The sequence below is a fragment of the Pelobates fuscus genome, chromosome 1, assembly GCF_036172605.1.
Source record: "Pelobates fuscus isolate aPelFus1 chromosome 1, aPelFus1.pri, whole genome shotgun sequence".
Classification (NCBI taxonomy): domain Eukaryota; kingdom Metazoa; phylum Chordata; class Amphibia; order Anura; family Pelobatidae; genus Pelobates; species Pelobates fuscus.
Genome location: NC_086317.1, coordinates 245,904,061 through 245,926,766, shown reverse-complemented (window position 1 = coordinate 245,926,766; position 22,706 = coordinate 245,904,061). Strand labels below are relative to the sequence as shown.

General features: G+C 40.2%; 1 protein-coding gene across 9 annotated transcripts in view; it reads right to left on the bottom strand.

The window, feature by feature from the left end:
* Window positions 1–9,271: 9,271 nt before the first annotated feature.
* Window positions 9,272–22,706, bottom strand: part of COL16A1 (collagen type XVI alpha 1 chain) — a 178,651-nt gene continuing 165,216 nt past the window's right edge. For all 9 annotated transcript variants that reach the window (XM_063456263.1, XM_063456273.1, XM_063456317.1 and 6 more), the window contains 17 exons: window positions 22,203–22,238; window positions 20,476–20,538; window positions 18,175–18,246; window positions 18,038–18,091; window positions 17,818–17,862; window positions 17,377–17,421; window positions 15,308–15,361; window positions 15,165–15,218; window positions 15,036–15,086; window positions 14,860–14,949; window positions 14,582–14,617; window positions 14,193–14,237; window positions 13,912–14,109; window positions 13,488–13,554; window positions 11,949–12,122; window positions 11,545–11,622; window positions 9,272–11,427 (listed from right to left, as the gene is read on the bottom strand). In XM_063456263.1, the coding sequence (XP_063312333.1) occupies window positions 11,231–11,427; window positions 11,545–11,622; window positions 11,949–12,122; window positions 13,488–13,554; window positions 13,912–14,109; window positions 14,193–14,237; window positions 14,582–14,617; window positions 14,860–14,949; window positions 15,036–15,086; window positions 15,165–15,218; window positions 15,308–15,361; window positions 17,377–17,421; window positions 17,818–17,862; window positions 18,038–18,091; window positions 18,175–18,246; window positions 20,476–20,538; window positions 22,203–22,238 (1,359 nt within the window). In that variant the 3' untranslated portion in view covers window positions 9,272–11,230. The remainder of the gene's footprint in view (window positions 11,428–11,544; window positions 11,623–11,948; window positions 12,123–13,487; window positions 13,555–13,911; window positions 14,110–14,192; window positions 14,238–14,581; window positions 14,618–14,859; window positions 14,950–15,035; window positions 15,087–15,164; window positions 15,219–15,307; window positions 15,362–17,376; window positions 17,422–17,817; window positions 17,863–18,037; window positions 18,092–18,174; window positions 18,247–20,475; window positions 20,539–22,202; window positions 22,239–22,706) is intronic.

Here is a 22,706-nt window from a genome sequence, read left to right as displayed (position 1 = left end):
ACTTTGCCAGAAGCTAAGGAATGCTTAGTATATACAAACCAAATTGATAAGAAATGAGAACGGGGGATGGACAGACTGTCTAAATGCTAATGGAATATAATTAATTCTAAACCCAGACATTTATGACAGAGAAGATTAAATAATGTAATTTTACTTTCGATATTGTATAACGTCACATTGTAAGTTTAGGGGTCATATTTAGTTATAACTGTCATATTATAAATTATAGCAGAATTTGCCAGACACATAGTCTGAAGAAAGCCCAAAGAAACTCTTTGAACTGACAGTAAACTTAAGTTATGGACAACCATAAAGATAAGCTAAATGACGTCAAAATAGCCACCAGGAAAAGTTAACTCTTTCCTGGATAGGAATGTTTAGTGGGACGAGACTGCCCTCTATAGACCAAATACTTAAATTGCTATCTGGAAGGTAACCACACCTCCAGTTTTCTATTGGTCTATCACCTAGTGAATTTTCCCTTAAAAAGTTAAGACAAAGGGAAGAGAGAGGAATGCAAAAGGAAGCAAAGAAGCAAAGAGGTGAGCAGTCGGGGGCAATGCAGAGAAATCCATGACAGATATCCACTCCAGGGCACTCAGAATTTCTTACACACCATCACACATCCATTCAGTTCCTGAGACTACCTACTCATCAGATGAGAATGTCTACTCAACTGGTAATTATACTGGTTTCATTTAATTAATCTAAATTAATTAAAATTTTCTAATAGCATGATATATGACTGGATAAATCACGATCAGATTTTGATATTTAGAAATCTTAGTTACTAAAGAATATATAATTCTATTCATTCTATTCTGCATTCTATTCTGCAGATGGAAAGTAATAATTAGATATATTAATGTGACATATCACATGTTAGCATATCGTGATATTTATCCAGGTGTGTTGATTTGCTCTAAAATAAGATAAAATATCTGTTTAGGCAAGTTAAAAATTCTGCTTATAGAACATGGTAGATTACTCTTATTGGATGGTTCCAGGAAATGACTAATGAGCTGGTTTAAATGTTATTTTATTTAAAATCACATGAGAATAGGTCTTAATTACCTAGGAGGTCTAGCCAGCATTGAGAGGGTTATTCTAACTGTTAGCTAAAGTTTTTATGGCCTTATGCTGCAAGCTCCGTGAAAGAAAATGTCTTTGTCTCTGTGAAGCCATCATAAATCTTGTCTTGACAATTGCTATGTTAACCATTGGAACGTGTTTTAACATTGCCATTTGTATTGCATACTCATGTTATACTAAATATCCATTGATTATTATCATGCATGTTACATATTATTATTATTTAATTTGTCACAATAAATTGTATCTATTTTTATAAAAAATTGTGATTTTATTTATATGGAATACATTTCACTTACACGATAACGATCTTTGGGATCTGAGAATTGAAATAGTGGGCAATTCTCAACTGTTTACTATTATTATCCCATAAATATCCCCACAAGCATGATGCTGCCACCGCCATGTTTCACTGTGGGGATGGCGTTCTTTCGATGATGTGATGTGTTGGGTTTGCGCCAGACATAGCGTTTGATGGCCGAAAAGTTAAATTTTAATCTCATCAGACCAGAGCACCTTCCTCCATACATTTTTGGCGTCTCCTACATGCCTTTTCACAAACTCAAAACGTGCCATTTAGTTTTTTGCTGGAAGTAATGGCTTTCTTCTGGCCACTCTGCCATAAAGCCCAATTCTATGGCGCGTACGCCTTATTGTTGTCCTATGTACAGATACTCCAGTCTCTGCTGTGGAACTCTGCAGCTCCTCAGGGTTACCTTAGGTCTCTGTGCTGCCTCTCTGATTAATGCCCTCCATGCAGGGCCGGACTGGCCCACCGGGATACCGGGAAATTTCCCGGTGGGCCGTGGCACCTGGGGGCTGCTCTGGCAATGTATGTGCCACCGGGTGGCCGGTCCGGTGGCACATACTCTGAGGGGGCCGGCCGCCGGACCGGGTGGCAGCCTCGCCGGTCCGGCGGCACTCCTAATGCTGGGGGCTGAGCCTGAAGGAGGAGGGAGGAGCATGTCTCTGTACCATGCTCCCTCGCGGTTCCCACAATTCACAGCACAGGAACCGCGAGGGAGCATGGTACAGAGACATGCTCCTCCCTCCTCCTTCAGCCCCCAGCATTAGAAGTGCCGCCGAACCGGCGAGGCTGTATTGTGGAACGCGCTGCCCCCCCTGACTCCTCTCAGGTAGGGGAGTAGGGGGGCAAGAAAGAGACATATGGTGGGGGAGGGGTGTGTGCAAGAAAGAGACAGAAGGGGAGGGAGAATTGGGGGGGCAAGAAAGAGACAGATTGGGGGGGGCAAGAAAGAGACAGATGGGGGAGGGGTGTGTGCAAGAAAGAGACAGAAGGGGAGGGAGAATTGGGGGGTTGCAAGAAAGAGACAGAGGGGGAGGGAGAGTGCCACAGGGAAAGGAGGGAGAAAGAGGCAGAGGGGGGAGAATAGAGAGACAGGGGAAGAGATATGTGGGGGAGAGAGAGAGAGACACACATGGAAAGGGGGGAGAGAGACAGAGGGGAAGAGATATGTGGGGGAGAGAGACAGATGGGAAGATATGTGTGGGGGAGAGAGAGAGAGACACATGGGAAGGGGGGAGAGAGACAGAGGGGAAGAGATATGTGGGGGAGAGAGGGGGGAAGAGACAGAGGGGAAGAGAGATGTGGGGGAGAGAGACACAGGGAATGGGAGGAGAAAGAGACAGGGGAAGAGAGATGTGGGGGAGAGAGAGACACAGGGAAAGGGGGGAGACAGAGACAGAGGGGAAGAGAGAGACAGGGAGAAAGGAGAGAGACACACAAGGGGAGGGGGAAGAGAGAGACAGGGAGAAAGGAGAGAGAGACACACAAGGGGAGGGGGAAGAGAGAAACAGAGGGAGAAAGGATAGACACACACAAGGGGAGGGGGAGAAAGGCAGAGGGGGAAGAGAGAGACTGGGAAGGAGAGGGGAGACTCCTCCCCCCCCCCCCATGAGGCTCTCCCCTGGTGGTCGCAGTGTTGAGAGTGAACTCTAGGCCCATAGACACACTACCTCCACACACACACCATACACATGCACACATTGCCCCCCCACACACATTCACAGCCCCCCCATACACACATTTCCCCACACACCCTACGCATTCACACACTACACCCCCCCCACACACACACATAGAACCTTTCACACACACACTGCACCCCTCACACATTGCACCACTGCTCCTATACCCTACTACAGCCCCATATCCCAGCAGACCCCAGGTAAGTTGTCAAACTGTTCTTAACCCCTTAAGGACCAAACTTCTGGAATAAAATGGAATCATGACATGTCACACATGTCATGTGTCCTTAAGGGGTTTTAAATGGTTTGACTTCTTACTTTGTGAAGGGGTCCCGGCACTCCTTGCACCATAACCACTACACAGAGCAGTACTGGTTATTGTACATGGATTTTTTCCCCTCCCGGGATCAGGCTCTGGATCCTCCAATGGTATATGACATGTATATTAATGTGTGTATTAGTTATATACATATATATATATATATATATACACACACATATATATATATATATAAATATAAAAATATGTCTTTTATATTTACAATAACATATTTAACCCCTTAAGACCGCAGCCAAATGTACAAGTTGTGATCCAAAAAAACGTAAACAAAACCTGGCATTTGCGCTATATGTCTGTCCAACCGTAATTCACCTCTTTCATATTAAATGCACCCCCCATTATTATATATCATTTTATTCAGGGGAAACGGGGCTTTCGTTTAACATCAAATATTTAGGTATGGAACATAATTTAATATGAAAAAAATATTTAAAAAATGGGAGAAAATAAGAATTTTTAAAAAAATGTTAGTTCTACGTGACATTCTAACTGTGAATGTCATAATACTGTTTGCTTTTACTGCAATACAATACACATATTTGTATTCAGCGATGTCTCGCGTGTAAAACAGTACCCCCTATGTACAGGTTTTATGGTGTTTTGGGAAGTTACAGGGTCAAATATAGCGTGTTACATATTTCAGTTTTTTTACATTGAAATTCGCCAGATTGGTTACGTTGCCTTTGAGACCATATGGTAGCCCAGAAATAGGAATTACCCCCATGATGGCATACCATTTGCAAAAGTAGACAACCTAAGGTATTGCAAATTGAGTATGTACAGTCTTTTTTAGTAGCCACTTGGTCACAAACACTGGCCAAAGTTAGTGTTAATATTTGAAAATGCAAAAAACTAATTTGAACGCAAATTTTGGCCAGTGTTTGTGACTAAGTGGCTACTAAAAAAACTGAACATACCCTATTTGCAATACCCTGGGTTGTCTACTATTGCAAATGGTATGCCATCATGGGGATAATTTTCATTCCTGGGCTACCATACGGTCTCAAAGGCAACCTGGCAAATTTTAATGCGAAAAAACTGAAACGCAAACCTTATATTTGACTCTGTAACTTTTGAAAACACCATAAAACCTGTACATGAGGGGTACTGTTATACTCAGGAGACTTCGCTGAACACAAATATTAGTGTTTCAAAACAGTAAAACGTATCACAACAATTATATCGTCAGTGTAAGTGCCATTTGTGTGTGAAAAATGCAAAAAATGTCACTGTCACTGACGATATCGTCGTTGTAATATATTTTACTGTTTTGAAACACTAATATTTGTGTTCAGCGAAGTCTTCCGAGTAAAACAGTACCCCCCATGTACAGGTTTCATGGTGTCTTGGAAAGTTACAGAGTTAAATATAGTGCTAGACAATGTAATTCCCTGAACTTTTGGCCTGGGTTGGCAGGCAGGTCCTGCAAATTGTAATTAATAAAATGACCTAATTATGTAAAATTATTACATAAATATATGCGTAGAATTATTATATATATATGTGTATATATATATATATGTGTGTATATATATGTATATAATTTTTTTAAATTATTTTTATTTATATATAGGTATATACATAGTGATATATACGTATATACTTATGTATATAGATATATATATTATTTCGTTCTACATGTATTTTGATATCAATATATATATATTAATTTTAAAATACAGTTAGAACGAAATTACGCATGTTTATATATTTTTTATCTATTTTTTTTTAATTATTTTTTTATTTATTTTTTTAACGTATTTATATATTTATTTATTTTTTATTATATATAAATATATATATAATGAAAATTATATATATATTTAATCAATATCATTGTACATGTATTTTGATATTTATGTATATATTAATATTAAAATACACGTAGACAGTGTATGCATATTTATGTATATGTGTGTATATATATACTTAGATCATATATATAATAAATATATATATGATCTAAGTATATATAATTTATTTTTACACTGTTTTAACATTTTTTTTTTTTTTTCAGACAGCAGGGGGAGTACCTGTCATTACAGGCACTCCCCCTGCTGGCAATGCCTTGGACGGCTATGCCGTCCATGTGATCGCGGGGTCCTCGCAAGGACCTCGCGATCACATGGCCCTGGGCGGCTGAAGAGGACGCAGGGGGACTCCCTGGGCTCCCAGGTAAGTCCCCCATACCGCGATCGCCGGCGTGGGATCGCCGGCGACCGGGTAAGTACATAAGATCGCAGGACGTACTATGCCGTCCTGCGGCTTTTAGAGCCAACAAAATAAGGACGGCATAGTACGTCCTGCGGTCTTAAGGGGTTAAAGTGAAGCGCGCACCCACAGGACTTCAATATAAATAAGATAACGTCAATTTTTTACAGTTGTGCCGTACATACGTTCACTATTTCAGTCCCATTACCAAGCTTTCCTTAATATGTCAAGGTAGTTGGACCGAAACATTAATTACATGCACGTCTGCTTAAAATAAATCAGCACTTTTGTTTATTTTGAAGCCTATGAGTGCTTTTCTTTACGTTGGAGTAATAGTTTTTAATTTTAAGTTCTCTTTTCTAACTCTGTATCTGCACACTATGCTGGCGCGATGCATTATGGGGCTGGTAAATATTTTTTTTCCAGGGCTGCTTTTAATTCCCAGTCCGGCCCTGCCTCCATGTCCGGTCCGTGAGTTTTGGTGGGCGGCCGTCTCTTGGCAGGTTTGCTGTTGTGCCATGTTCTTTCCATTTGGTTATGATGATTTGATGGTGCTCCTGGGGATCATCAAAGATTTGGATATTTTTTTTATAACCTAACCCTGACTTTTAGTTCTCAACAACATTGTCCCTTACTTGTTTGGAGAGTTCTTTGGTCTTCATGGCAGTGTTTGGTTAGTGGTGCCTCTTGCTTAGGTGTTGCAGCCTCCCGGGCTTTTCAAAAAAGGTGTGTATATGCAATGACAGATCATGTGACACTTAGATTGCACACAGGTGGACATAATTTCACTAATTATGAAGGTAATTAGTTGCACCAGAGCTTTTTATGGGCTTCATAACAAAGGGGGTGAATACATACATGCCAATTTTCTGTTTTCTATTTCTAAAAAATAGTTTTATGTATATATTTTTCTCATTTCACTTCACCAACTTAGACTATTGTGTTCTGATCCATCACATAAAATTCAGATTAATAAAACATTAAACTTAAGGCTGTAATGTAACAAATAGGTAAAAAGTCAAGGGGGGGGGGGTGAATACTTTTGCAAGGCACTGTATCTATACACTCACACACCCATACCGACACAGATAAACATACACACTGACACACACTCAGATATTCACTGACCTAAACACACATCATAATTTACATATTTTATCCACCCCAAGTTTGAATGCCTTTTGAGTGCAGGGAGTTGGCTTCCCTCTATTCGCTGTTCTCTATTAGCTGAGTGGAAGTGAACTGACCTTACTTCTTCCCTGCACTGCCAATTAGAAAGTGGCCCAATAGGGCCCCTGTCAGATTGGCATTTCTGTCCTCCCATAAAAATATAAGCATCATTTTTAAATGATCTCCTTTTGTGACAAACTTACACAATTTGCTTTTTTACAAAAAAAATTAAAAATACTTTTAAAAAGGTTGTTCTGTCCTTAATATTCCAAAATGAGAAAATAAAACCTTTTGAACATGCTTGTTACTTTCTCCATGGGTTCTGACTATATCAATAATACAGTGCTGGTAAAATATGTATGGTCTGACTTGCAAATGTGCCATGGTGACACTTTTTAACCTCACAACTTCATTGACTGTGTCATGAGCAAGCTGAAAGAATTAAATATAGCCTAAAAATACAAGTATAAATTGGTATATCACTTTTTCTAAGGTACGTTACATTCTGGATAATGTTTTTTTTTTTTTTTTTAATTAGGTCTGTAGTGTTAACCTGCAATGTAAAATATTGCCGTTTTGTAGAAAGGGCAATGTTTACATTTCAGGGTTAAATATATGTCTTCCTGACAGTCACTAGAGGTGCTTCTTCCTCCAGAACCGAACACAACTCTGTTTTGCAATCAAATGTTGCTCATAGTAGCAGTTCATTGGAGGAATACAGCATGTATATCTACAGCAAAATATTGCTACTCTATGAAAATATTGGATTGGTTGAAATTGTGTAAGCATGCCGACGCGACGTCATTAGAGGCAGAGTGGGCGTCTGCACCAGTACAGTCTAGTCGCTGGAAATGAGATGAGTCATCATTTTTTTTAACTTCCTTTTTTCAGCAAAGAGGCAGGGCAGTGGTTTCAATGATAGAAGGGCTCCTACAGTCCCAAAAACTGTTGTTATTTTAGGCACTATAGATTCCCTTTAAGTAATGTCTGGTTTAATTACAATGCAAGTCTATCATAAAATCCTAAACAGGCATAAACAATAAGCTGCACACTAATAAAGGAAGACACTGTAGACAATTTTGAGCATATAAATTATATTTGAGAATATGTACTTGGATTGCTAGCAAAACAATGACATAATGCAGCTACTTGTGACAACAGAGACCTACATGTTCTGAATATGACTAATACACAAATATCTCATGAAGGACACACAGAGAACGTAACTTATTGCGGTATTTCAACTTTAGCACCTGTAGTTTATTTGGTGTTCAGCGTCAAACCTCATTATGAGAAATGTAGACAAACCTGAATGGAAAGCTGAGGTATCATAAAAAAAAACTCCATTGAAAGAGGCTTAAAGCGAGGTAAATAGCTAGGAGGTGACCAAGTTCTCTATATAGGGTCTACGTGTTTGATATTTGTTGAAACAACTTTTACAAGACATTTTCTATTTACATATGTTTCATATATCGCACCTCATCAATGAAAGGGCTTTGTTACTTACAAAATATGTGGATGACAGAGTCCGATTCAGGCCGGTAGATATCTAGTCTATAAGATATAGATTAACAGTTATACATACCTGAAGATCATAAATGCCTACTCCAAGACTTCTACTCCAACAGACTGGAGTGGCTACATATGCATCCACCAACCTCCAATGACGCACACAGCATGGTGTTTGGACCATTTTCAGTGGGTGCCTGTCTGTACAATGACTCTTTCTAAGGAGGCTACATTTGTTGTTTGTCTAGTGCAGAGCCGCTTGGTGAATTTAAGCAATAGCTTGATACAGTACATGTTTTTATTTATATATTTGTATTAAATAATGCACAAACTCCATGGAAGGCATTGCTAGTATTCAACATATTGCATAGTCTTGTTAAGTATTGTCACCATTATGTGGTGGTGGTAATTACATACAACCTAATATATTGCATAGTCAGACATCCCATATAAATAAACCTGGCAAATACTCCATACCTCCTAACAGTCCTGGTTTGGCAGGACAGTCCGATTTTAAGGGTCCTGTCCTGCTGTCTTAGGTTTGTTTCCTACTACCTGCATTTGGGCCCACATTAGAGTCATTTGCACTGTGCAAAATGTACTCAGGAAATTCAACTCGGGGCAGAGCACCTCAGAAGTGCTCTGTGTGTGTGTAACCATGAGTGTGGCAGGCTGGCATGATACAGTCAGTCTTGAATGCATCTTTTTTCGGGTCCTGGCTTCTTTTGGGAAGGCCCACCTCTTTGGGTCCTCTTTTGCACCTTTGGGTTGATGCAAGCCACATCGCTGACATTTCTCCTTAATGCCCTCCTCCTTTCCAGTTTCATACCTTCCAACTAATTAATTCATAAAATAGATATATTACGGGCATCCCTACCATCCCAATAAATCTTTTTTAATAAAAGAATATCTGTTTATTTAGCAACATAAGGAAGATAAATCTACAACAACAGAGGCAGACAAAGTCATATCCTTTATGGCACAATACCTTACACAGAAAAGTACATGAAGTCAGCATAATTGGATTGAATTAGTCTATGTTTGTGGAGAATCTTCATTTTCATTTAAAAGGATGTTGACTGGACATACAAATGTAAACAGAAAACATTTAATGACTAATGACATTCATTTTCAAGAGATACCGTTACAATTTGAACTTTAAGTTTAACTGAAAAAATTGGAGAGGGAGATAAAAAGTCAATGTGTGCCATTCATTATCAATTTCCTGCAAGACAGCACCTATTAATGTAATTTCATGAAATTGTTAAGACCACAGAAATGAAAACTAAATATAAATTTCTTAGCGCAGCAAGAAACAAAGGAAACAGGACACAAGACACTAAAGAATCTAGAAGTAGATGTGTGGTTGAAGGAAAAAAAAAAGACAGATATTCTGAACAGAGTACAAAGTGTAAGTGAAACTGCATTCACGTTGTCTATCTTAAAAACTTATGTTTTAGATATGAGGTTCTCAATAGGTGCATTAAAATATCTCATATGTAACGTGTTGGGTAGTGGTCATTGTTCAAGGCATTGGTTTTGACTTTTCACATTTTTACATGTAGTTAACTTTGTAAATCAGAGATTGCCCTCTATCTATGACACCACTTTACAATCTTGGAGAATTCGTCTTGGATTAACAGGATAAGGATAATTTCACCAACCTATACAATTCATGCACAACAGTATGGACAAAACATTTACACCGTCTGGACAGAGGCTAATAAATTAAATGAATAATTTAGCACTTTGGTCTAGGTTTCCTCTTGAATAGTAACTGTTATAGTAAAATTTGTTGTGGTTCATTCTTCTCTTCTTTAAGGGGAAAGGGTGAAATTGTATAAAAGCAAAACAAATCACTTAATCCCCTCAGTCAGCCCGTAAGTGTGAATAAAGTGTACAATTAGATCCTCTATATCAAATGATAGGTCCTTACTGACCATAAGTAATGAAAAGCGTAATTCTGGGGTAAAATTCCGAAATCACCATGGAAATCATTGGAATCTTTATACCGCTTGCTCTACTTTACCCCTGAATTACAAAATATACTCATAATCCCCAAGGTGTCTGAAAATGCAAATGCACCTTCACCTCATCCTGTGTGTTTTGTATTGAAGCCCATCATTTTTACACTTTAAAATGTTGATGGACTTCTTTGTTCTTTTGTAATTGTTTTATTACTAATTTTGTATATATTCAAATATATTTTTAGTTCTGATTATAACCACATTTAAACATATGTGAGCTTAGAGAAGAACTCAACAACACTATACAAGGTGAATATCTGATAAGCCCTGACATGAGAACTGATGTTGTAAACAAAGGGTCACCAGGTCTCAATTAAATCTTGGAAGAGGTAACCATGTCAGATTAACAGATTGATTTGTCATCCAGTGGACAGAAATAACTGAGATGACTGAGAGTAAACCATAAGGTTAGAGAGATAGGATGTTGTGTTATTGCATCTCTGGTGCAAGGATATTTGTTACCATAATATTTTACATTGCTGATATTACATACTGCACCAGAAATTTGTACATTTGTTACAGTCAAGAGGCTCATTGCAATGTAGTGTTAATCTATTTTTGACCTTCAACAGATGAAACCCTTTGAACGAGGGAATACGATGCCCAGATAGAGGAAGATGTCCAAAAAAAATTAATATATGTTTAGAAAGAAGACATGAAAACATATAAGAAGGGAAGCAGAATGTTGACTAAAACAGGTCTTGGGTGCAAATACAATGTGGGATTAATTTAATTGTACCCCCTTCTGTGTCAGAAAATCCTGCATCACGATACGGAGCAATATATATAAATCAGTATATGGAACAATGAGCTGCTGTTCATTCTGGCATGGAAGATGGTCAGAGCTATTGGGAGATGGTCCATTAGAAAAGACATGGGATTTTGTTGCACCTTATCGACCTGGCCCCTTCATACGCTTGGGTTGATAATCTTGCACTGACATCATACTGTAACAGTCTGCTGGGTTACATCTTCCCTCTTTTCCTGGATTACCACTTGTTCCGGGAGGTCCTGGGATACCTGGTATTCCTTGTTGACCCATTGGCCCAGGTAAGCCCATTTTACCATATCCAGGAGGACCTTGTGCTCCTGCAAGAATAATGCCAGAGGAGAAGATTTTGTTAAGTTCAGTGAAAGGTTTGCAACTGCTTCCCATCTCAATATTCCCTAAACAGAAGGATTCATGATGTTAAAATGAAATCTTACCTGGTGTCCCAGGTGGACCAACATCACCCATCATTCCAATACCATTGACACCCCTCTCTCCCTTTGGTCCAGGTTCTCCTGTAAACAGAGACAGTAGAAGGCTGTTTCATATAACATTATCATGTATAAATATATTATATAGACAACGTTTAGTAGTCTTTAGCTATTCTTGTTTGTAGACTGTACAATCATAGCATCTAATAGCTGAATAAAAAGTCATATAATTTATTCCAGCACCCATCAAGCAAATTGGCTCTCTGGTGATGAACATAGTGCAAGGGTTTATGCAACACATGCAAATATAGATAGAGTAATGAGCAAACAACATCTACCATTATACCTGAAATACTTTAATATCCATAACATTTTAATGTAAGGTATATAACTATGCTTTGCCTCTTTACCTCTCATTCCAGGCACACCCGGGCGCCCCTCACGGCCAATCTGTCCTGGATGTCCTGGTGCTCCAGGTGATCCTGGTCGTCCTGGAGTTCCATCTTTGCCAGGAGCGCCTGGTCTTCCAGGTGCAGACACCATCTCGACTGGTGTCTGCATACGAGTGTAGTAAGCCATCCTCTCTACAAATGCACAATAAATATTTTTTTCAAGTGTTTTTACTCTCCTACACAAATATACTGCAAAAGATGGACCATTGTGATTTCTTGACCAACTTTAAAAATTCAGAAAAATATGTTAACAACGAATGCATAATGTAACAGTATACTCTCTCTGCATCATATGGCTTCATTTCCAACTTCTCTGCTGTCTGTGTTTTGCCATTTATAAAGACCTTCAGATCACTAAGATGATATTTTAGAAAATGTTCCACCTGGCTTTTATGCTACATTATTCTGCTATTCCCTTAACGTTGGTTTTGCCTCCTGCCCACCCTGACCTAGGACTGGCTTATTGTCCGGTCCTGGGTGCATTTAAGACTAAATCTGTAATGCCAATCTAGGATGCCTGTTACAGTCAGCATGATGGATTGAATGCTCTTTGCTTCTAATTTTAAAGTTATTTAAATAAAGGCAATGATGGCATTTTCTTTTTTATAAATAATCATAATTCTTTTCTTTTTTGGAATGCAAAACCATATTCTTGGTACATTTCACTCTTTTCTGTATGTACGAACGTGTGCATTGAAGGTGAAGGCTAATAAAGAATGAAGTATTTATGGATCATAGCAACATTAAAGAGCTGACGCGTACTTGTTCTATGGACAAAGTATACCATGAGTGGGCATACTAGCAATAGGGTAACTAGGGTATGGAAGATATGGCACAAGTTGTGGGTGCCACTTGAAGGTGTATAACTGAGAAATATTTTTTTTATTTATATAGCCCTGCTGCATTGATAGTGGAGATCAAGGCTGGCAGCATGAGGTTTGCACCTCTGGCAGGTACAGATCTCAGTAACGGCTCTCTTGCGGTCTGCCTCTCTGTAGCGAGTCAGAGCGCAGCTGCCGAATGTTCCCAGCTTGCACTCTGAATGGCGAGGGAGTGATTACAGAAATCTGTATCTGCCGGTGATAAAAAGGGAGGGCAGAAGGAGAGGTGCATAACAATACATTTGGGGTATCTGGCAGGTCAAATTGTACAGGTACAGAGCAATGAACTGGAGGTAAATATACATTTCACGTGGTAAATCTATCTCTGTGCAAGCAGTAGTTTTCGGAATATACACTGCAAACCTCATGCTTCCCTGCTGGACCATCAGGGACTCAGGACCCTGCTAGACCACCAGGTAAAATTAACCAATGCTGGACCAACAGGGTGTACAACTCACTAATTGGACCACTTGGGATCAATTTTCAGTAGAAACATGTCTACATACTAGTTATGTTTATAGATGGCTACACACACACAAACAAAATAAAGGTGTTCAGGTCATAGTAACCGAATTGTGAAATAAATCAGCAGTTAGGTTATACCAGGAAAACATACCATCAAAGATCTTGATCATCTCTTGCCGTATCATCCTTTTAATTTCATCATAACTGATGTGTTCAGTCTGGTAATGGAAGAGGCGTTATAAATAATGAGAACTGCAGTTTTTGCAGAATCCACTTCTAAAACAGTCCTAATTTTTATTTTGTCTAGATGGACTTATTAATGTAATTTACTCATAGTATAAATGACCTTCTGTATAAGTAATGAGTAGTAAGGGTGATCTTCTATTGCTCCAGATTATCAGAGAGAAAACAGTAATGAAACTTGGTACACTGCAATGCTAATATATCTGATCTTTGGATAACAACACATTTACTCTATTCATTAACACCATCTAAACTACTGTATGTCTGATTAGTTAGAGAAAACAAAACAAAATCTAAAGACAATGTAGCTTGATATTTTGCTGCTTTATTACCGTTGTTCCTGGGGTTCCCGGAGTTCCTGGTGGTCCTGGAGGTCCAGGTGGACCTGAAGCTCCCCTTTCCCCACTAGGTCCTCTTGGCCCAACTATTTCCATGTGAGAGTTTTTTGAGGAAAATGAGGAATCTCCTGGTGGTCCTGGTCTTCCTCTCTCTCCTGGTGGCCCTGAAGAACCAGTTGCTCCAGGTTCACCCTGTTATACATAGATTGATAATTTAGAATGTATTTTTTATTTTATAAAGCTATAGCTCAAACCACAGTAGTATGGATACTCACCTTCATACCTGGAGTACCAGGGATTCCAGGCTGTCCAGGGGAACCCTATTGAAAATAGAGAATAACAAAAAAGTAGTTTGTAGTAATTTGATTTCAGGTAAGGGCAAAAGTGGTAGGAAAGGATGTAGGAAATAAAAATAATGATATCTTAAAGTAGTTCTTTTGTTCCTTGTGGTTGCTGGTAAAACTAGTTGGAATCAATGCACATATTGTAAAAAGGTGAAAATAAGCATTAAACATGCACACATAAGAGATGCATGAAAATGGTGAGTGTCAGGCAAAAGGGAGAAAAGATGAGCTCTCCACATAGAAAGACATTATAAAGAGGGATAACAAGATAACAAGAAGAAAGCTGAGATTTACAATAAAACGTATATAGTACTACCCACATCTTTACCCGGAGCTCCATCTGATCCAATTTCACCCTGAAGATAGACAAAAAGTGTAGTTATGGAGATCTCTAAAACACATCACATATTATAACTTAGCTCTATAGATAATTTATCTAGTTAGGAATTATCCAAGAATTATTCATAAAAAATGATTCAATTAATTTAGTCATGAATCTGCAAGTCCCTCCTAGATCCAGTCACATATCTTCATTCTCACAATTTCACAGTTTAAGCCTCTCACCCATTTCAACATCTTTGTGGCATTGGGTACTCACAGCAGGTCCTTGATGTCCTGGAGCTCCTGGTTCACCTGGAAGTCCCATAGGCCCACGGTCACCATGGGGACCTCGTTCACCTTTCACTCCCTAGGAAAATGGAGATAGATATATGTGCTAACTACAAGGGTGGAAAGACTCCCATTCACTCAATTCAAAGACCGATCAACACTTACCAATCCTGGTGGCCCAGGGCTACCTGGCTGTCCTGTGCTTCCCGCAGGCCCCTAAAAGAGATACACATGTAAGAGAAGAGTAAAGCTTGTAAGGGTTATTATGCATCACACTGTCCTTGTTTCACTTACCAAATGTCCTGGAGGTCCAGGTCGACCTTGTGGTCCCATAGGACCTGGATCCCCCTAAAAGAAAGTCGTTGGAAATTAGCAGAAAGCAGGATTGAAAATCCAGTTTATTTTTTTACAAGTACTATAGCTGAAGCTTATCTCACCTCTGCTCCTGGCCGTCCAGCACTTCCTTGGGGCCCTTGGGGTCCACAGTCTCCCTGTGTGGCAAAGATATATATTCTTATACACAGAAAATAACTGGACAGGCAAAACAAAATGAATAATGTACAATGATGTGCCTTCTCTAAATATGCTCATATATGGACCTTCTTTGACTTACTCTTTAATACACCACTTTTTACAAACAGCTTTTTTTTACAACCTACTCTAAATATTAGAAATTAGAACAATACTAGAAATTAATGTATGAGTTATACAATCTTTAGCACCTTAAGTGCAAATAAGTACAGTGTAGTAGTTTCCCACATGTTACTGCAATCAAACCTTACTTTTACCAATTTTTAACCCTACATTAACTTGCCAATTAAACCAATAATTTCTCAAGACTCAAAGAGAAGACTTTAAAGGAACACTCTAAGCGACAAAACAACTTAATGAAGCAGTTTTGATGTATAGATTAGGCCCATGCAGTCTCACTGCTCAATATTCTGCAATTTACAGCAACAAAGCTATCAGAGGCAGCAGCCACACATTGGGTACTGTTGCATTGGCGTCAATAGTTGCGGAAGTACCGCCAGTACAGCTGAACCTGGGCTCGCACACTTTGTGGGCCCATTGTGTGGCCTATTGCTGACCCGGTGGTTCAAAGCGCGACCATGCCCCTCTAGAATCGCCTGTCTGGAAGGAAATGACAGCTGGTCACTTTCTTCTAGCTTCTTACAGAAAGGAGGGAGGGAAAAGGCGGCATTGGCTGAGAGCTGCTCCAAACCCCACAATCCCATTAAGCTCAGTCTGCAGCAGGACCCCAAACAATCCACCTCCTTGACACAACAGTTATGCTAACAGGAATGTGACTGCAAATATAAAAATGGTGACATGTATATATGTACGTGTTTATGTGTATGTCAGATTATTTGTGCTTGTATCTGTGTCAAGGTGTGTGTATAAGTGCGTGTGTGTATCTGTGTGTCAGGATGTGTGCATGTGTGTATATGAATTGTACGTATGTGTCAGTGTGTTTACATGTATTTCTTTGTGTTAATGTGTATGTATATCTGTGTAAGTGTTTATGTATGTATGCATGCATGTGCATACATCCAAGCATTCAAACACCAACACAACATGCAAACACACTCTTGCAATCTAACACAGATATTACATACAAGCACACCCCTGCATTCAAACTCCAAAATTACACATAAACACACCCCTTTCACTTAAACACCAATACTACACACAAATGTACATCTGCATTTAAAAGCCAACATTACATCCAAACATACCCTTGCAATCAAACACAAACATTATACACAAACACACCCCTGTATTAAAATGCTAACATTATATACAACATCCCTTCAATCAAACACCAACACTACACACAAAAGGACACCTGTATTTAAAAAAACAACACTACATACAAATACAATGCTGCATTCCAACATAAACACTAAACACAAGTACACCCCTGCATTCCAATGGCAACAATACATACAAATACATCCCTACATGCACACATATACTCTATACATGCTTACATTCAAACACCCAAACACATATACATTTCTGCAAGGATGGGCAAATGGTAGATCCCCAGCTGGCATAACATTGTTGAAATTGTAGGGCAGATGGGGATATACCTTTTGGCCACTCTTGCACTGGAAGGGGGCCCAAAAACTTCTTGCACCAGGGCCATCTCTACATTACGTCTGCCACTGGCTTTAATTAAAGACTTGGTGTAGTAATGATGGTGCCAGGAGTACCCTTGCACTCCTATCCCACATTATAAATAGTCAAACGTTTTTAGAATAAAGGCTGTCAGCAAGCTGTAGGTGTTGTGGTGCTTGGGGTGTGACGTTGAACGATTTAACTACTTATGAGAGAGCACCATAACAACTATAGTGGGCTGTAGTGGTTATGGTGTGTGGAGTGTTCATTTAAGTGTTATGCTTACAAAATACAGTGTGTCAAAGGTTTACATTATTTACCAGCTGTAAAGAGGACCTCAGCGTGTATGTACCCACTTCTAAACCATGTAAAATAAATATAATACCTTTGCTCCTGGTAGACCAGGATGTCCTGTTTTTCCTTTAAATCCCTGAAAAAATCAAATCAAAGAATAAAAAATAAGATTGTATAGAGTAAGCTGGTTTTCTAATGCCAGCCACAACACATAAAATGCAATTGTATGATGAAACCTAGACAGGGAATGCCATCCGATATCCGATATGCGATACTCCACAGATAAACATATTAAGCCACCAGACGCACTTACACTACAAGAGCTCCAGCTGGTGCATTAATACTAGAGAGCCCGCACTGTTACCCCAATCCCAGGTCCACTGTGACCACATAGCCCAGATACCACAAAAACAATGCGAAATCTCATCAGGCTTACCAGCACAGAAAGCATTTCATGATACCACCATGCAGAGACAATTTATATAGAGAACAAAAAGTGACTATCATCAGCTGGTATGCTGCTTTCACTCACCGGAATGCCCTTTAGTCCAGGAATTCCTGGCGGTCCTGGTTCTCCCTACGGAGAGAAAACATATTAGAGTGTATACATGCTAGTTGTTTTAGTAACTATTTGACATAACTATATGAGCACCTACACACATGAAACAATCAAATACAATATGCAGCATCTAATTAGCATATGCAGAATGATTCCATTTATATCACATACATTTTGTTGACTTTTCACTTACCCTCAGACCAGGCTTTCCAACATTCCCATCTAATCCTTCAATACCGGGTGGACCCTAAAAAAGTCATACAAAGATGAACTTGTAATTTATCCTGCACTGAGGAAACATAACTGTCCACCAATAAGGATCATACGGACCTGTATTCCTGGAGGGCCTGGTTGACCAGGTGGGCCTGTCAGTCCTGCAGAGCCACGTTGTCCCTCTGAGCCCTGTGCAAATGGAAGAGGAAAAATTAACTCTGAAGAACTAAAATGAATGGGGACATCACACCATAAACCTGATATCTACCAAATCTCCAACATGGGCTATATTCCAAGGGCCAGATTAACATTGGGACTATTGGGGCTGAAGCTCCAATACATTGGAATAGGTCCAAGCAACCCAACATTTACATTTTTTTAAATCTATTTCTTTATTGTGATGTGCTTCTGCTTTGAAGTGCTCAGCTCCATATTTGTAGCAAAATATGCTCCATGGCCTGGTTAAGTAAGATAGAAAACACCATGTGACAAACGCTCTTGTTCACGGACATTTGCCATGAACTCCTGGAGGAGTGTGGATGCTGGCCTCCCGCCCACCGACTATGGTCCAGATCGGAGACCCCGTTCGGGAGTTACCCTTACCAGCCGACATTAGCAACTTTCCCTCGTTGCCCCTGGTTCGGCACTTTCCCATCTCTGGAATTTATCTGAAAGCTAGCTTTCTGACGGCCGTTTGGACGATCAAACCTTCAGTGGTATTTAGCCGCGACCGCCATGGACCTGTTTTCAGCATGAGGTGACCTTGCAGTTTAGAACCACTTGGCGACCCACCAGCAGACTGCATTTTGGAGGGAAGGTGCCCGAGATTAAGTGGAACAAACGCTCCCTGAGAGCCAGACGGAGAACCCCGTATTGTGGCCTGCAGGAGCTCCTGAAATTTGAGCGGCCAAAACACACATTGCTCTGGAACTATTTTGGGTATAGGACCACGTGTGCGGCCAGTCAGAACTTTGACATGGTGACGTTTTTCCTATACTGAATGGATCTGAGCACTATTTGGACAACTTGGGCGCCCAGAGCAGGGCTGTTTTGGGATGCAGGCTATGTGGGGCTATTATATGCTTTGATAATGTTTTGTGGTTTTTATGTCTGTGTGTTTGGCTCTCTGTTCCTGGGAGAAATTTAGCTTACCGGTCTTTAACTCAATTATCTCCCAGGCACAGAGATCTCCCGGAGGGGCTTGTGTTGTATTGTTTGGAGACCTCATGCTGGGGGCTGTGTATATAAGCAGGCATCTTGGCCTAAATAAACCAATTCCTTTTTACCCTTCACTCAGTTTTGACTAGTGTGTGGATGGACCAGCTGTACTCTCTGCAGGAGAGCTTAATTACTTGAAGTTGTATCCAGGACCCTGTTCCAGGGTGGGAAGTGACAGTGAGACCCCAGCCAAGCTGCGGCAGATAATGGCTGGAGCGCTGCTGGTGTCCCGGTGATAGCTAAGGAACGGGATTGGCGAAGGTACCAGGCGGTCCGTCATACACCATCGATCAAATCTGCACAAACACAAGCTTCCTTTGACACTATATATAATAATATGTTTCTAACATAGGAAGGGACTATCTCTGCGTCATGCCCATTATACATAGTCCCTCTGTGCTCCATAAATGACAGGAGGGATTCCATGTGCCCAGGTGACTAATTGGTCCTGAATCATTGTATTATTGTAGTAATGGTTTTGGTGCATATATGTTGTCCCTTTTAAGGTCAATGTTTACATTTTAAGAATGCTTCTAGAGACTGTCAGACTGACAACCAGAGGTGCTTCCTAATTTAGCCCTTCAATGGATAGGATTCAATGCTTCTGAATTAAAGCATGGGATTGATGAAGTGCATCAAGCTGCAACCTGTGTCCCAAATCCTTCTCTATGAGAAGCATTGGATTAGACAGACATCAATAATGCTGATAACTTCATAGAAAGACACAGCTGCAAAGAAGAGACTGTCACAGTGCAGAATTACACGTATGTTTAAATGTTTTTGTTTTTCACATTTTAAAAACAAAATGGGGCTCAGTCATGCAAAGAGAGCAAGGAACATTCTAATGCTAAAAATAAATATTTTTTTTCGGTAACCTTAGAGTTTTCCTATACTCACAAAATCAAATTTTGCAATTAGACCCACAGTAGTGTTCAGATCCAAGCCCATTAAACCGCTAATCTAGCACTGTATATTCCTATATAAACCTCTACCACAACTCATTAAATACATTTTAATTTGTATCTTCTCCTGTGCCTCCATATAACCTTTCTCCAATAACTTCTCTGTGTAGGTCTACTGTTTGTCTATATGACCCTTTTCTTTAGTTTCTTCTCTGTATCAAGTCCTCTCAATTTAAATATCCCTATTTTAACAACTAAGCTACATCTTGATAAACATCTGGGCGTGTGGGACTTTTACCTTCTCAGCGGCTGGACCAGGGGGTCCTGCAGATCCTTGCTTTCCTGGGAATCCAGGTGGCCCCTGAAACACAAGTACTTCAGTAATGCTTTTCTCTCCAAAATTTTACATTGGTAGTTACAGCCTTAACAGCAGTCTATAAACAAGCCATAATAAGTCAACACGTGTCTAATCAAAATCTTAAATTATAAAGCTGACATATTTATTGTAATACAGTCAGTGGTGTATTTTAGTTTTGCACTGCCCTAGGCATGACTAAACCTGGGCACCTCCCTAATCTAAATTTGCCCCACCTCTTCCTTTCAAGGCCGCACCTCTTCCTCTTTAAACTACACCTTTTCCTACTACATTTAAAGGGAAACTATAGTGCCAGGTAAACAAAGCTGTTTTCCCGGCACTATAGTTCCCTTTAGTGCACCCCTCGACACTGGAGGGGTTAAAAACCCTTTGGTCACTTACCTGAATCCAGCGTCGATGTCCCTCGGCGCTAGGTCAAGCTCCTCCTCTGCACTTGCATTAGGCTTCCCCATAGAAAAGCATTGTATCAATTCTTTCCTATGGGGATTTAGCAGACGCCTGCTGTCCTCATGCACAGCATGAGGACGTCCAGCATCAGTTAGGCGACTTTTGGTCGCCTAACCACCCTGAAGTCCCTCTAGTGGCTGTCTGGTAGACAATCACTAGAGGTGGAGTTAACCCCTCAAGGTAATTATTGCAGTTTCCGATGGTTAAAGAGATTGGGACACTGCACCCAGACCACTTCAATGAGCTGAAGTGGTCTGGGTTCCTATAGTGTCCCTTTAAGCACACACTCTGACACACACATTCACTGACAGACACACACTGACAGTCACACACACAATGACAGACCCACAGACTTCACTGACAGTCAGACACACTGATTTGACACACATTTGGAGATACACACTTACAGTCACACACATACATTCAATGACAAACACAGACTCACTGATTTGACACACACACATTCAATGGCACACATTCATTAACAGACACACATGCACACTGACAGACACACACTGACACTCATTGTCAGACAATCAGAGACTCTCACTGACTTGACACGCACACACACATGCATTAACGCACACGCATGCACACAGACATACACACACACACACACCCACATACACTCACAGACATACTCATATACTCACAGACAAGCACACACACACTCAGACACAGATATCCATACAGACACACACTCACAGACACACACATACACTCACAACTTATTAATGTAATTAAAAAATTTCCACCCAGCCTCCCTATCTGAAGAGTTGGTGTGGATCCGTTCCTGGGGTCCAGTGGGGCTGCTGTTAGGCGGGCGGCTTACCATACGAGGCGGAGCTGTGATCTCTCTGCTCTGCTCCCTCGCGCCGCACAGACTGTCTACTGATGTCATATTCCGGCTCCCACGGCATCAGTAAAAGGCGCGTGAGGGAGCAGAGCAGAGAGATCACAGCTCCCTCGCTGCATCGGGTAGTACTTCGCCTGCCGGGGTGTCTCTATTAGTTGGCCAGCAGGTCAGCTCTTGCCCCCCACCCCCTCCATGACAGGGTAATTACACAGGACGCCTCAGTGGGCGTTTGGGGGCGGCATTTTTTGCAGCCCCCTAAATAGTGCTACCCAAGGCCTAGTTTGCCTTGTGCTAAATTCATCCCTGAATACAGTCCTCCCACATATCCAGTGATTCGAATACTTACAGGTGGTCCAGGAAAACCAGGGGAGCCTTGAAATCCCTGCAAGGAATAAAAAAAATAAAAAAAAAGAGATTGCATCATCATACCTAGCATACCAAAAATGTATACGTTTTAATTTTACTTTAAGGGAAAAGTTTAGCACAGTTTAAGAAATATTCTGAATCGCAAGCATCATTACACTATTTTGAAATACTCACAGATATTTTTAGCAGTCTCAGGTAGATTGACAATATTTGTTTTAATTAAAATTATACACTGGACAGTTGGAATAAGGATGGTGGATACCTTCGTATTGTTAAAACATATGAAGGAAAAATAAAACAATGATTAACTGGATAAAAAAAACAAGGCAGGGGATTTTTAAAAATCATAATTTGGTAATATACCCTAGTGAAAACATGAATGTATTTATTTATGTATATCTAAAAAAAACCTTGCAGCCCAGACTTTCTGTCTATGCCGGGGAAATAACAAATTAGAGGCTTTTCAATCGGGAGCTCAGTGAGG